General features: G+C 41.3%; 2 protein-coding genes and 1 long non-coding RNA gene across 6 annotated transcripts in view; 2 read left to right on the top strand and 1 right to left on the bottom strand.

Annotated features, from left to right (window-relative positions):
* Nucleotides 1-1,435: 1,435 nt before the first annotated feature.
* Nucleotides 1,436-3,889, bottom strand: LOC138975398 (uncharacterized). Its single transcript, XR_011458640.1, has 4 exons — nucleotides 3,751-3,889; nucleotides 3,345-3,419; nucleotides 2,959-3,042; nucleotides 1,436-2,520 (listed from the first exon to the last, which is right to left on the bottom strand). It is a non-coding gene; the product is annotated as an uncharacterized lncRNA (long non-coding RNA).
* The window catches only part of LOC138975395 (zinc finger protein 420-like), a 41,443-nt gene continuing 29,704 nt past the window's right edge, over nucleotides 3,886-15,624 (top strand). For 2 of the 3 annotated variants that reach the window (XR_011458639.1, XM_070348061.1), the window contains exon 1: nucleotides 4,036-4,257. The gene's annotated coding sequence lies outside the window, so the exon portion shown is untranslated. Of the gene's footprint in view, nucleotides 4,006-4,035; nucleotides 4,258-15,624 lie in introns of those variants that run through there. The other variant, XM_070348062.1, reaches the window with a different exon arrangement.
* Nucleotides 4,721-8,877, top strand: LOC138975394 (uncharacterized). 2 transcript variants are annotated; one of them, XR_011458638.1, is made up of 5 exons: nucleotides 4,721-5,836; nucleotides 6,074-6,223; nucleotides 6,664-6,724; nucleotides 7,196-7,341; nucleotides 7,721-8,877. XR_011458638.1 is itself a non-coding variant. In XM_070348060.1 (4 exons), exons 1-4 carry the CDS (start codon nucleotides 5,300-5,302, stop codon nucleotides 7,204-7,206), a joined length of 759 nt encoding a protein of 252 aa, XP_070204161.1. In that variant the 5' UTR covers nucleotides 4,721-5,299; the 3' UTR covers nucleotides 7,207-8,877. The 2 variants fall into 2 exon arrangements, 1 of the variants encoding a protein (XP_070204161.1); XM_070348060.1 differs by having other exon boundaries at nucleotides 7,196-8,877.

The raw sequence follows: 15,624 nt of genomic DNA, 5'->3' as shown, positions 1-15,624 counted from the left end.
AAAAAGTCCCTCCTGAAGCAGCGTGCTGCAGTTTAGACTGGCTTGGCGACAGTGTTGAAGTGAGTGACAAGTAACATTTTCAGTAAATCGCTTTGTTACAATTAATCAACACCAATTCTGAGCCAAGAGAATGATTTTTTTTTTTCCATTTGGAATGTTGTGTTTTATAGGTTAGGTGTGGAAAATTGGATTTGACTGTAAAGCTCTTTAGCAGAGAATGTAAATAAACTTGACCAAGAAATTATTGCAACAAATTTCAAACTCCCAAATTAAAGCATTGATTAATTCTCGTTAATTAATTAAATTAAATGTCACAAGAATTTATGCTTTAATTTGGGTGCAACATGTTGAAACTTTGTTTGAGAATGTATCTACTTCATTGATTAAATATATGCATGTGTATGAATAGGAATCTTTCTTGTGTCAAATTGTGCGAATTGAGACTGAGTGAGATAGTGAATGTTGGTACATTACAGGGCCGGACTAAGCAAAGAGGAGGGGGGGGGGGGGTTGCCAGTGGTGGTCCAGGGGGATGTTCCTCTGCCCCTTGTGGGGGTCAGGGGAAGGGTAGGTCATATTCTGAGATAGGAAAATGGTCGCTCCTTGCATGAAACGGCATAAAATAAACAATAATACATTTTTTTTAAATAAGTGAGGTACATGTTTAGGTTGGGGAGGGGGGGTTGCATAACCCCCCCCCCCCCCCCCCCCCCCGTAGCCCTAGTCCGGCCCTGCATTAATTGTCACTGTATGGTGTGTGTCACTGTGACCAAAGATACATATGCTCTATTTGAGTTCATACAACTTCCAATTCCATTCAAACGTTAACAAAGTGTTGCTTTCTTTCTTTCTTTCTTTATTTGGTGTTTAACGTTGTTTTCAACCATTCAAGGTTATAACAAAGTGTTGCTGGTATGCGACTGAACATGTTCTATTAGGAAAGCAAAGCAAATTCCAGTGTACATAGTGGTTAACATAAAAACAATCAGACGCATCGATGCAAGACATTTATCAAGTGGCTGACAATTGATTTTGAAATGAAAACTGTTTGCAAAATATATCGCTGTCAAAATTATATTTTGAACAAGTACATAAAGGAATTAGGTTTGAACCATAGCAAAATGAATATGTTTAAATTTTTCATGTTGCAGACTTAAATTTACATGGACTCATGAAAATACAGAACAGGCACTGAACAAGCCATGTGATACAATACTGAACCAAATAGGAAGAGAAGTACATTTTAACGACAGCAGATTTTAACACAAAAAATCGACACCTAAGACAACAATGAAGAAGTTCAAATTCAATGTACATGCACTTGATCAGATGGGATAGTTTGTACTGCATGAAGAAAGATCATACACAACACACTACAGAGATCCTTCCTGATTGTTCTCAACATTGTATGTTTTCAGCTTTTTCCTCAAACTCCTTTCTTTCCATGTGCATTTCATTTTGTCCAACATTGCATGTTTTCAGCTTTTTCCTCAGTCTTTTCTTTCCATGTACATTTCATTTTGTCCATCATTGTCTTCAGTTTGTGGTGGAGTCTTATTTTAAAAAAAACCAGAACATTTTGCAAAGTGTCTTCTTGAACAGCTTGTGAAAGATCAAATGAATACAAAGTGTCATAAAAACACACCGGAACAGCATCACTGTTCCTGCATGGTTCAATAAAGTCATCTGCTTTTGCCTGTGTGTTGATGCACAGGTTTCCCAGAAAATATGTTCCATGGACATCAAATCACCAAAGGGAAGTAATCGCTCTTTATGCATACGACATGTGTAATAGATTAAGCGAGAGTTGTACGGAACCTTTTCTCCTGGCACGAGAGGATGAAAGTCGCTTGTATATTTCAATGCTTGTTATTATCTCAGGTGCCAGGAGAAAAGGTTTTGTACAACTCTCGCTTACTCTATTACACGGTCATGTCGTATGAATAAAGAGCAATTACTTCCCTTTGGTTATTTGATATCATCAACGCTTTGCCTCATTCTGTTTAAGATTTCTGCTTTGTGTTGCATGGACAGACACATCTGCAATACATTGGGCTTGACAAAGGTCAGTTTGCCCTTGTTCAGCATGCTTGTCATGTCAGGGGTGTTTTCACTCTTTTCACTGTAGGATTCAGGTGCGCAAGTCAGGGCTTCCAAACACTGCAATTTCTCATCTCTGTACGCACTCTTTTGGAGACACCAAACTCTCTGTTTTAGCTTTTTGGCAACACATCCTCCAACATACTTTGCATTGTCCTCTTCATCCTCTTTGATTTCTAATGCACTTACTGGTTCCCTAGTTTTTCTTCATAGGCCTTTAAGACACCAACAGTATAAACATGTTCAAGGCAATCCAGGCTGAAACTGCAGGGGATACTGTCAACTCAGTAATGCCTGAATGCTGGGTTGAAAAAGCAGAGTAGTACCTGGCCCACGCCTTCTCCTTGGCAGCATTCCCAACCTTGCCTCAGGGAACTAGGCAGTCATGAAGAAGCAGAAGTTTCTCTTCCAGATCTGCACCTAAAACACAGAAAATAAAATATTATAAATAAAACAACACACAAATATAGCAGAAATCAATCCAAGAGTGAAACTGAAGATGTAGATGCATGCACACAATCAAAACCAACAACACACGACAACAACCCAAAACTACACTTTACATGAATGGATGTGAACATATTAAATATTGTATTCCATTTGTCGTTATAGAACGTGTTGACAAACCACTCTCATGAATCCTTATCATGTCTTTCAACTATGACATGTGCTATCAATGATCCTAAAAAACACATGAAATATTGTAGTGGCAGGCATGTACCTAAAATATTTGTAAACAGTAGCCTCTCTGTGCAACGAAGCAGTATTTTTGCTCGAAAACTATGAATGAAAGTGATCTTTCAGGTACTGGGACTTTGCAAGCTGATTTTTTTTATATCGCCTTACTCAAAAACTTACTTTTCAATTACTGAATTGGTCGACAAGCCCTCTGAGCTCCGGTGAAAGGCAGTTGTCATTCTTGATAGATCATGCACAAGCGTTCTGCAATAAAGCATGCAATTTAGAAGTGACAATGAATTTAAAAACAACAGAAGACATCAAGCATATATCAAAACAGAATTATGCTGGATGGGAAAGAAAACAAATTTATTGCACTGATCTTTTTGATGTGTTGATCTGACTTCAGTTCCTGCACCATTTTTAACTTCCATGCATGATGTACATTCAAATCAATCAATGGTTCAGTTATAATATATCACTTATCGGTTATTTCTTGAATATCTGTTGTTCCAGTTCTAAATTTTCATAGTCTTTTACATAGATCTGTCAATATTTTTACTTACTTTTGGCAATTCTTGGAGTTTCTTTTGTGGTGATGCTGTCATCTTTTCAGCGATTGAGATGTCGGTACTTTCCCCCTGAAAAAACAACAACCATGGAATAGAAAGGGTATCTATAAATCTACAGCCGAATTTCTAACATTCAGAAATTGTTCTGTTGCAAATTTGTCGGTTCGCTGAGCTAAAATAGTGGCCGATGTGAGCGAGAATTCTGCAGAAAAACGATCTGCTGATCAGCTTGAGTGCACAGCTTCGGATTTACCAGTGTGTCAGATGCTCTCGCGTTTCAAGTGTTAAAAACAAAAATAATGACGTGCCGTCCACAATCAATCTTTATTGTTGATTCACATGACTCATTTCAATCATCAGCAATGATCTTTTTGTATTGCTTTGTTTGCTTTTCACATACCTCAGCCACAAACTCCACCTCCCCTTCGAAATTCTCCTTCTTCTCCATGTGTTGAAAGACTGCACCGGAAGTAAAGTTACTGTCAAAACCTCTCGCAGCCGCAGACGGGAGTTCGAAACAGAGCCAGCGTTGGCGCGCGCGCAGAGTTGGCGATCCTGTCAAGGGATATCTATGGTCAGCTGTGCCAGGGTCAAGGGAAACAAAGAGATCTTTCTTCATTCAGCTACTGAGCCTGCAGTGCAGACGGCCAATGGGGTAAGTACCACACCGCATCATCGAGTTATAAACGCTCCCGTCTACACGGTTCTAAAATGGGGCTTTACTGACTGAATCGTAAAGTGAATAGAAGTTTGGTCGAACCACAGGCGGAAGGTATTGTCCACTGGACTACTTTTTTCCCGAAACCTCATTTGATTTCCAACAAAGCGCCGCATTTCCGGATACGAGCTGCCTCGTTCTAGAAATGGCAACCCTTCGACTGGCACAAAAAATATACCCTTTTCACAGGTAATGAAAAAGGCATATGAAAAAGCAGGGGAAGTCTTGAATTGGGTGTGTGGGGGTACACTGTGTAACAATAGTCTAAGTGACACTCAGCGCGTGCAGCTAGCTAGTTGCTGCTGTCTCGATCTATTTTGAACACAATGATTGTTTTCTCAGAGTAGAGTGTTAGTTTGTTACAACAGGCTGAAATCATCTTTAATTTGAATCAGCTTTTTGCAACAATCAATATAGCGCACAGACTTGCACATTACCGATTACGTTTCAAGAGCCTAGATTACCATGCAGTGACAAGAGCCTACCCAGTAAAGGGACGTAATGCTGTCTCTGCAGCCCAGAGAGACTGTGTGAGTTGAATAAATATGGCCAAGAATCTGTCAAGAAGTCCAAAAAGTGTTACAATTTTTAGACTTTTTAAAACCTCCTTAAATTTACATGAATAAACATCTTGGTATTCTTGTCCTTCAATTGCAGCATTTTATTTTCCAGTCAAGTGTTCGGTTTATCAAATATTTGCAGATAAAGCACAAATGACTGTATGTTACATTTACACCAAAACATAATTTCAAGGTGCTGTCATTTTCTTAGGTTCAGCTTTAGGCAACTGTTTCACTATCCAATGGCTTGATGGCTGAATGTAGAGTTGATCTGTACTAAAGCAACACTTGAAAAAAGTTTCTCCTGTCTCAAGAAAAGCAAAATCATTTATCCGTTAGTTACTTTACACCAAAGCCCAGAATCAAAGATACAATTCAACATTTACCTATTTACACTGTTTTTAAAACAATGACAAAAATGTTCTCTATGGAAGTGCAGAAATGGTTCCAGTAAATGTTCATGTCATTTGTTTTGCAAACCTTAAAGACCAACCAGAGAGCAAAACTTTTTTCTGTTCAAAACATGTTTGTCACAACCCAGGTTAATATTCCGAAAACGATTTTGCAAAATTTTGTGTTGCTGATTTTTTATTTAATAAAATCCGATTTCGCGCACCTGATCAAACTGCACCGGGCGGCCCTGAGGCCAGTGACGTCACTCGTGGAACATCATGGCGGACGGTTGTAACTCTGCGGTTGTATCTTCTACCGAAACAGACGTTCCCCCTTTCAAACGGCGAAGGAAAGTCGGTTACTACTGTGCAGTTGCGGAGTGTAACAGCAAGCATGCTGATGGTTTTACATTGCATCAGTTTCCTACTGATGCAGAAACTCGGCGACAGTGGATTAAATTCGTTCAAACTCTTGCCGAGCAGATTTCAGACCAAGTTTTGGTACGCCGAACCAGAACTCACGGATATGCAGTCTGCACTTCACTACGGATTGCTATCCAAGAAAGATTGCACTGGCTGCAAGTTTTGGAAGATACTAAACCAGTGCCAACAGTGCAAAAACCGCATCGTCTGGCGCCAACAACAGTCACAACGGTGACTTGCTCGAGTACCGTGGGCGTGGCATCTGTCTCCACAGCCAGCAGCACTGTGACACAAGTAACAACGGCAGTTACAGCGCCAATTTGCTCTGCCATTGTGGCTCCAAAGCAGAGTGTTCGAGTCAGAGGAGCCTTTGCCAAAAGGGAACACCAAAGGGTAAGGTGGAAAATTGTATTGTTATGAAGAATACTAATAGGTTCAGTGACACTGACAATGCCATTATTGAAAAATTCTATAAAAGGGCGCTGCATTTGTCAACTTTCACTGAATAAAACTTAGTACATTTGTAAGCTTTGAGTAGAAAATTCTGTTTTCTTGAGTGTTAAAATTGTTTTAACTTACAAAAATACAGAAATAGAGGACTAAAGAATGATTGTAACATTGTGCTTGCAGATTCTGGAAGATGCTTTGGCAGTTGGGCCTTGTGAATGTGATGTAAAACCTAAACCATCTGACCATCATACAGCTGATTTGTCAGGATCTTGTGATGGAGCTAGTGAAACTGACAAACCTTCGCCAGTGTATGCAAGCACTCAGACAGAGGTAGGCATTGCATTTTTTTATTTTTTTTATTGTATAGACAGTACAGATCTGCTTGTTCCCAATCCCACAGTCATTCATTGCAGTACTTAGTCATTCACACTTCTTATCAAGCATATTATAGCTGACACTGTAACTACTAAATGTGAGGCTGATCCACTTTGGCACACATTTGTATCTGATTCAGAGTTTGTAATTTTAGCAGTGTTTATTGATAAGTCATTGGATACATGTGTTGCACTTGCAGACCCTGTAATTGTATTCATGTACATATATATTGTCACTTTGTGTCACATGCTGTTCCGAATTGATGTGAATGAGTAAATATATCTAGATCTGTCAGTGAAATACTATACTAACTTATCCATTGAGCAACTGTTATTGTAGTATCATCATTTTCTAGCAGATTTTTTGCATAAATTGGTGACAATATTTTACTTCAGACACACCGCAGGATAAAAAGAAACAAGAAAATTCAAGTCACCCCAAAGGCTGCACAGAAAAGTAAGTAAATTATTAAATAAAAAAGTGGTGGTGGTGGTCCTGTTTATATATATATATATGGTGTGTGTGTATGGGTGGTGGGTCAATTAATTATTTTCAGACAAGACGTCACAAGAGTAGTCAGGAAAGTTTTAGACTTCAGACTATTTCTGGATATCAAGTATCAACTGTCATAATCTGCAGTTTTTTAATGTACAGATGATATGTCTTTAGCAGACTGATAGTTTTTGCTTAATGATAGTAAGCCTTAAAATGAGCACTATACCTGCTAGCACTATGCAAAAGTGTACATGTGTGGGGGTTGGTATTGTGCACTCATCCTATCACATTTCAGTTGGAGATACTAAGAGGAATTTCTTTGCAGTATGTTGTGCTCTGTCAATAATTACCACAATTGTGTCAAAGCAGGTAGGCGATATGGAACTTGCAATTACAAAATACTGTACCTTGTCAAATGAAACACTGTTTCAGGACAATCATAGCTGCTCTGCATTTTAACGAAAACAACAACAGACTGCAGGCTTCTGACCAGACCGGAAAGGAACGCTACAGTTTGGTCTACAGGAAATCAAAGAAGGACTATTCCATCCAGGAAGTGAAAGTGGATTGCACCTTTGGTAAATGTTCTTTTACTCTCACAAGCTCAGACTTTTGGTACAAAAGTTATTTTTGTGTTGTTCGGTTTGCAAGTACATACAAAATAATGGCCCATTGGATAAGCATGAAAGAGATAGAAGAATAACTTCCAAACATTTAAGTTAATGGAGATCAGAGAGTAAGGAAGAAGACAAATAGCAATCAATGTCACAAATGTATTGCAACATTTTTTTTTCTTTGGCTGCTCAAAGAAAATAAAGAGAAACCATTTTTATACACATTCATACAGGAGCAATCCATACAACAGTGCAGGGGAAGGTAACACTAACAGCCACAGAAGATTATGCCTATTTCAAAGTTGGTGGAGGGTCACTTAATAAAGTTCTCATTTGTTTGCAGCTTATGTGGGGAGACTGATGGAACGAGTGGTGGACTTGGCCTCTACACACAGCATCCAAGACATGGAACGGTCCATCAAGCAGTTGCCTCCGCCCCTTTGTGAACAATATGCCAAGCCTAACAAAGAACAGGCAGTCAGAGCACTAAAGTCTCGGTACAGCTACAAGGGGTGCTAATACGACCACATGTAGTCAGCACCTGTAGATGTGAATGTTTAACCTTCACAACTGCTTCAAAATATCTACTGGCACAATAGTAAACTGTTAAAAGAACTAGTTTTCGGGTTCCAAATATCCTGTGTAATTGCCTGTAGCGTTAGGAAAGGTTTCCCGGATCTTCCTGACAGCAGAAGCAGGGAGAGTTACTCGTACATCCTTGCCCAGCCATCCCCATGCAAACTTTGCCAGCATACGGTATGCAGTGTAGCGGTAGCGACTGCACACAGACAAAATTAGGCATGCTATGTAATGTCCATGTACATAGTACTTTCCAAGTAAACTAAAAATGCATGAATATCAGGCAGCAGACATCTTTCCCATGTATACTGTATCACATGGTGTCGATGATAAAATTTACATTGCAGCAAGATATTTGGTTTGGGTGTAAATGTTATTTTAAAACCCTTACACTGGTGCAATTCTGCAACACAGGTTACATAGCCACTGGTGAATTAACAGGGAGAAAAATAAAGAAAAACGATCATATAGGTTTTCGCATTCATGGGAGGTAATCGGAACCGACCAAACAGACTGAGCCAGTAACGCGACATATATATATATATGTCGTGACAACCAGGTGACAGTATAGGAAAAGTAGCGCGACATATGTAAATGAATCTATTACATTGAACCATGATTTGTAATTTTGCTCCTTGATATATTATATATATACCTGTTTTCATCAGCTATATCTCTTCCATACTGTTGCTGGCACCATCTGTAGCAAGTACGAAGTAGTAGATATCCAGACACACTGACTGGAATCCTGGGTGATGAGTTATGCAGTTCACACCTTTTCTCATCAAGGCTTCCATTTGCTCCATTTCTGTGCAACAGCGACATTCTTTGATTGTGTCCATGAGCTCACAGTTGTCACAATGACACCTAGTGCATAAGAAGAGGAGAGGAGAGGAAAATAAAATTGTTTGCACAAATCTACTTACTCTGTCAGTCTGCGTTTTGGTTTTTGATCAATAAAATATTCTTTTAATCAAATCAACTTCACTTGTGTTTGATTCTTTTCCCCATCTGTGTGCAAAAATTTGATTCCAATCATGTTGCTCAATTTAACACTGATGTGTTTGGTCAGTTCTTCAATATTCACATGCAACTTTCCATTAAAAAAAAAATAAAAAAACACATTCAATCCTGGTGATACAAAGACACACAAACATGACAATCCTATGGAAAAAAAAGAAACAAACTCAAGTACTACAATTCCACAAACTAAAAAAAAAGATGCTGTTGCTATTCACAGAGGAGATGATATTGAAAGTTCTGCACTGATGAAAAATAAACACATGAAATGAACACTGAGTTGATTGTTGACAGTGATTGTTAACTTTCAATAGTTGGTATTCTATGCCTAGCTTTGTTGTGTTCAGATCTTCAAAATCTCTGATAATGTAAGCAAACAGTGTCACAAAATGGTAAGCAATCGCACAGTGTGAAATTTACCAATGCATCGAGTTCAGACGACTTGGGTCCACTTGGCACTTGGTCATGTGCCTGTCTTTCTCCTTCACTGCCATCATCGTCGCTACTCGAAATCTGAGGCTCAAACTGGTATGGTTGAGGGGCTCCACAAGATTGTGATTGTGTTTGGAACACGTTCATCTCTAAATCCGAGTCGAAATCGCTGCTTTCACACGAGAGTTGCAATGCAACGTCTCTCTCTGCTTCGCTTGACGCCATGTTTACTCGCTCAGTGTGTTCCACGTTTGACGTCACTAGCCAGGGGAGTTAAGCGATGGCAAAATTTTAAGATTGTTTCCCTTATAGTTAATTACAGGTGAGAATGAGCACTTTCAATAGCCAATTACGCGCGATCGGAGGAGATGGAACTTGATATAATTATATTTTTGCGGTCCTGTTATAAAGCCCTTTCCAGTGGCACAATAAAAAGTTTGCACTCTGGTTGGTCTTTAACCTCAATCATCAGGTTATTACTTAATTTGAAAAAAGCACGGTCAGCGGTGTAGAAATTATTATCAAATCACCCTCTTTAAATATTTTTACACTATTCTGGTCTGCAGTTTTTTGAGTTACAAACAAGAAATCATAACAAATCCTTTTCACGATAGAATAGTCAGGTTGGTACTCCACTACGGTACGTACAAATGTTAATTTTACCCATGATCTGTACGTTACTTTACACCAAACAGCAAGTACAAGGTACTGAATTTACATTTAATGGGCTATGCTCACATCAGTTTAACAGTATTTCTAACTTGTTTACAGTTCTAAGCTACCTGTCTCAAGTCAAAATAAAGGGTTAAATTAATGGTTGTGCCTTTTTGGTTGTGTGTACATCTTTACACAAAAGGATGGTGTAAAGTAACATACAGAAGGCTCCGAAGATCTGCAGGTCCATTTGAAGGGTAATTTCTCTTTTATTTAGCTCATAAACCCTCAACAGACTGTTATGTGCTGTTTTTAGCATGATTATGTGCTGCATATGGTCTCAGTAAAAAAAACAAGGTGATGTATGTTACATTTACACCAAAATGTCCCAACACTGAACAGTGGTCCTTCTGAGGTAAATTTTGTCATTCAGTGTGCTTGTTTTCATGTTGAAACAAAGGTTTGGTCTTGCTGGTTGTTCTTAAGCACTGATAAGTTATCTTCTGTCTCTAAAACAAATTCATTGTCATTTTAAAGTATTCTCATGATGTACGTTACATTTACAGTTACACCCTTGTCAGATGGCCTCACTTAAGTCTCTCTACTAGCCAACAGGTGAAAGCACTAGGAATCCTGTGACCATAGTTTAACTACCAGGTGTCTGAGGTAATTTAGAAAACACACACTTTTGTGTATTATGGCATTATTTAAAGACTGTGACAAAACTTGTTTGGGCAAGTAGATACAATTTTATTTACACCAAACGCATATTTTTAACTTAGAAGTACAATTAAATTACATCAAACACAACTTTTTCGCTCAATTTAAAAAAAATTACAATCATCCTACCTAATGACTTTCCTCTGCAATGATTTTTAAGTAAGTTTGACCAGAAAGTGGTGAGGAGGTTAGCATCACTCTAGAAGAAAGCGAAACGGAGAAAGACCTTGGTGTACTTGTAGACAATCGCCTGAGTTTCAAGGGACATGTTGCACAAGCAACTGCGAAGGCAAACAAAACCATAGGCATCATCAGGAGATCGTTTGAGCATCTGGATAGGGAGGTGTTTGTACAACTCTTCAAGAGTCTTGTCAGGCCAATCCTTGAATATGGACATTCAGTATGGCAACCACAGCAGAAACTGCTGTGCAAGGAAATAGAGGACGTACAGAGAAGGGCTACCAAACTGATATCGGCTCTCAGTGAGAAAACTTACCCAGAACGACTAGCTATACTCAAACTACCCAGTCTCGAACACAGGCGTCTCCGAGGTGACATGATCGACCTCTACAAGTATATGCATGGGATCTACGACACAGGCAACCCGAATTTCCAGCTGGCCGAAACCAAAGACACTAGGGGAAACAGCCTCAAGTTGTATAAACCTTTTTGTAGGCTGAACGTTCGGAGCTGCTTCTTCGCAGAAAGGGTGATTCCTCACTGGAACAGTCTGCCAGAAACAGTTGTGACAGCACCATCAGTGAACAGTTTCAAAGGAAGGCTGGACAATTTCTGGGCAGACAGACCAGAGAAATTCTCGCCAACGTGCTACCAATAACCGCCCGCGCATGCCGCCAACAAAAGTGTTATTGGAGTACTATTCGACAGGATCGATGAACAGGCCTAAGGCCTTAAACATCGCAAGTTCAAGTAACATTTTTCCCTTTTTTCATGATTATTTACACCAAATGTAACATACAGACCAGCTAAAAAAGAACGTTCAAAATCCAAAACCTATGTTCAGATCAAACTTTCATTAATCTAACATGTGTTTCTCCATCCATTTCTGGAACTATTAAAAATTATTAGTAACTTGGTTATTCAATGCCCAGTGTACCATGCGTTTTGCGTAACGCCTTGTGTGCCCAAAAAGGTGCTTTTTTTCTTGAACAAAGTCAATTTTCTCAGCATCCAGACGACCGACAGACATAAATTTGGTATGGATAGAATCTGCATGAGGAATACTTCATAACTGTATTGTTTATATTGTAGTCATTTAAAAACAGAATAAAATAAAAAGTAATAAAAGTATCCAGAACAGGATTTTTGCATTTGGACACCTTGACAGATTCCTGACCACAGATGTTTCTCCATCCATTTCCGGACCTATTAAAAATTAGATTGAGATGATACCCTTATCAGTAACTTGGTTATTCAATGCCCAATGTACCATGCGTTTCGCGTAACGCCTTGTGTGCCCAAAAAGGTGCTTTTTTTCTTGAACAAAGTCAATTTTCTCAGCATCCAGACGTCTGACAGACATAAATTTGGTATGGATAGAATCTGCATGAGGAATACTTTATAACTGTATTGTTTATATTGTAGTCATTTAAAAACAGAATAAAATACAAAGTAATAAAAGTATCCAGTACAGGATTTTTGCATTTGGACACCTTGACAGATTCCTGACCATATAATCAGTTAAGACTGAGTAAAAAATTATTACAATCGATAGTTACCAGTGAAAAGTTATATCGGAACACTCTTGTTGTGTTTTTGTTGTTGTAAAATGTAAGATCTGGAACGTTAAAAATTACGTAAAATTGGTGCGTTTTGGTTGAGTGGGATGCCGGGGTTGTTAAACTGTGTTGTTACAGCCCGCCGAAGTTATCAAAAGTGTTTTTGCTTTTTGTAATTCGGTTGGTTTGGTGCGTTATACAATGCATCTGCTTTTTCAAGACTAAGCATTGATCACTTTAAAACACAAGGATCATCATGGGCCATTCAACTTCTACTGCCCCAATGATAGACACCTCGCCCTTGACACGATCCCCGCAAAGGCCTCCAACTTCATCGTGGTGGGTGACTTCAACAGTCATTCACAGAGTTGGGGATATGACCACCTGGATCGGAGAGGAGAAGAGGTGGAGAACTGGCAGGACGACATAGGTCGCATCCTTTTGAACAGTCCCTTTGACTGCCCTACATTCTACTCCAGAAGATGGCACACTACATCAACTCCTGACCTAGCCTTCTGCACGGAAGACATGCACCAGCTAACCAGCAGAGAGGTCGGAGAACAGCTAGGTGGAAGTGACCATCGGCCAGTCTTTTTGACCCTGGGCATGGAGTCCTGCACTGAAGCTTCCTTCCCACGGTGGAACTACAAAAGAGCGGACTGGTTCCTCTTTAGACACCGCACCAGCGAACTCACCAAAGACATCAGAGTCGAGGGTCGAGACATCAACATGGTGGCGAAGGACTTCAACATGAGCATCCTCAGAGCAGCGCGTGAGTCCATTCCCAGGGGTGCCAGGAGAGACTATAAGCCCTACTGGAGCAATGAATTGCAGGAACTGGATGATGATCTGGCAGACGCCAGAAGGGAAGCAAAAGTCAACCCGTCACAAAACAACAACATCCGCCTCCAGGAAGCCAAAGCCAAATTTCTCAAAAAGAAGCTACAGGCAAGACGGAGAAGCTGGCAAGAGAAAACAAGCTCTCTGAACCTTGAGAAGGATGGCAGAAAGCTCTGGAGGCTCACCAAGCAGTTGAATGATGAGAACACCAGCAGAGGAAAGATCACATTAGAAGAGAACGAGAAGGTGCTAACTGGAAAGCATGCTGCCAACCAATTTGCTGAAAGCTATGCAGCTGAGAGCAACCTCCATGTTAGCCCCGAGAAACAGAGAGAAGCAAGAAGAGAGAAAAGAGAGAGACCTGCCAGACAGTCGACAGTGGACGCCATGAGTCAACCACTCACACTCCACGAGCTGCACTCAGCTCTGAAAAAGTCAAAGGCGAAGAAGTCCCCTGGCCCAGACGGCATCACCAACGAGATGCTAACCCACCTTGGTAGTGCAGCAGAGAACAAGCTACTCGAGGTCTTCAACAGCAGCTGGCAAGAAGGATCGCTACCACAACTCTGGCAAGAAGCGATCATGATCCCCATCTTAAAAAAAGGGAAGGATCCAAAGAAGGCCACCAGCTATCGCCCAATCAGCCTCACCAGCTGTGTTGTGAAGACCCTGGAGAGAATTGTGAACGAGCGCCTCAGGTGGTACCTGGAATCCAGGAACCTCCTCGCCCCTGAACAAGCTGGATTCCGACAGTTCCGCAGCACTGAAGATCAGGTCACTTACCTGGCGCAAGAAGTTGAAGATGCCTTTCAGGAACAGAAGCTGGTCTTCGTCACCTGGATAGATCTTCAGAAGGCCTTTGACAAGGTCTGGAAAGATGGACTCCTTGTAAAACTGCTGAGGAAAGGCGTGTCCAGCAACATGTACCAGTGGATTCGCTCTTACCTCTATAACCGCAGGGCAAGAGTTAACGTCGACCAGACCAAAAGCAAGAAGTTCCTCCTTCGTCATGGCGTCCCTCAGGGCGGAGTCCTCTCCCCCACACTCTTCCTTCTCTTCATCGACGATCTGGTGTCTGAGATGCCCAAGGGGATCAAAGCTGCTCTCTACGCAGACGACCTTGTGATCTGGTGCAAGGAGGAGCACGCAAGTACTGCCACCTACAGAATGCAGCAAGCGGCAGATAGGCTGAACGCATGGGCAGAAGATTGGTGCGTCTCCATCAACAAGGAGAAATCCTCCACCACCCTATTCACACTGTCGCCAAAGCAGAAAGCCGGAACCATTAGGCTTGGTGGAACTCCTCTGAGAGAGGATGAAGAAGCAACGTACCTTGGTGTCACCTTTGATAGACGGCAGACCTGGAAACCACACATTGCACAGGCAGAGACGAAGGCCCGGCGCAAGCTAGCCATACTCAGGAAGCTGGCAGGTACCACCTGGGGAGCGAACGAGAAGATACTGAAGACAGTATACCAGGGAACAATCAGACCCCACCTCGAGTACGGCTCCACAGCGTGGTCAACCTCAGCCAAGACAAACCTGCAGACCCTTGACCGTGTGCAAAACCAGGCCCTCCGACTCATCACTGGTGCAATGAAATCCACGCCCATCAAGGAAATGGAGAAGCTTACCACCATCCAACCCCTCTGTCAGAGAAGAGAAGCCAAGACTATGGTACAGGCCGAGAAGCTCAAGTGCCTACCCGACCACCCCATGAAGCACAGACTGAGCAACCTCACCAAGAACCGGCTCAAACGGAGCAGTTTTGTACACGAGAGCAAGAGACTTTCTCGACAGTACAGGGAAGTCCTCCCACAGAACACTCTACCTCTGACTCAAGAAGAAGAGGAAACCCCCAAGGCAACAGAGAAACCAGGCATCCAGATCTGCACCAGTGTTCCACATGTTACCTCCGGAGAAGATCAGAATGACACAGTTCGACAGGCACTCACCTTAGCCCTGATCGACGAACAGTACCCAAAAGAGGCGTGGATCCATGTATACACCGATGGATCAGCAACTAACGCCGTGCTCAATGGAGGTGCAGGCATTCTCATCCAGTTCCCTGGGGGACATACAGCTACATCCAGCGTTGCCACTGGCAAACACTGCACAAACTATAAAGCAGAAGCAGAAGCTCTCATGCAGGCCGCCTCCTTGGTTCAGGACTCCGCAGACCCTTGCTACCAAGTTGTCTTCCTCTCGGACGCCCTTTCAGTCCCTCAGGCCCTAGAGAACGACAAACTCCCACAGCTGGCCA

The sequence above is a fragment of the Littorina saxatilis genome, linkage group LG9 (genome assembly GCF_037325665.1).
Source record: "Littorina saxatilis isolate snail1 linkage group LG9, US_GU_Lsax_2.0, whole genome shotgun sequence".
Taxonomy (NCBI): domain Eukaryota; kingdom Metazoa; phylum Mollusca; class Gastropoda; order Littorinimorpha; family Littorinidae; genus Littorina; species Littorina saxatilis.
Note: the sequence above shows the minus strand (reverse complement) of the source record. Positions and strands in the feature narration are given on the sequence as shown.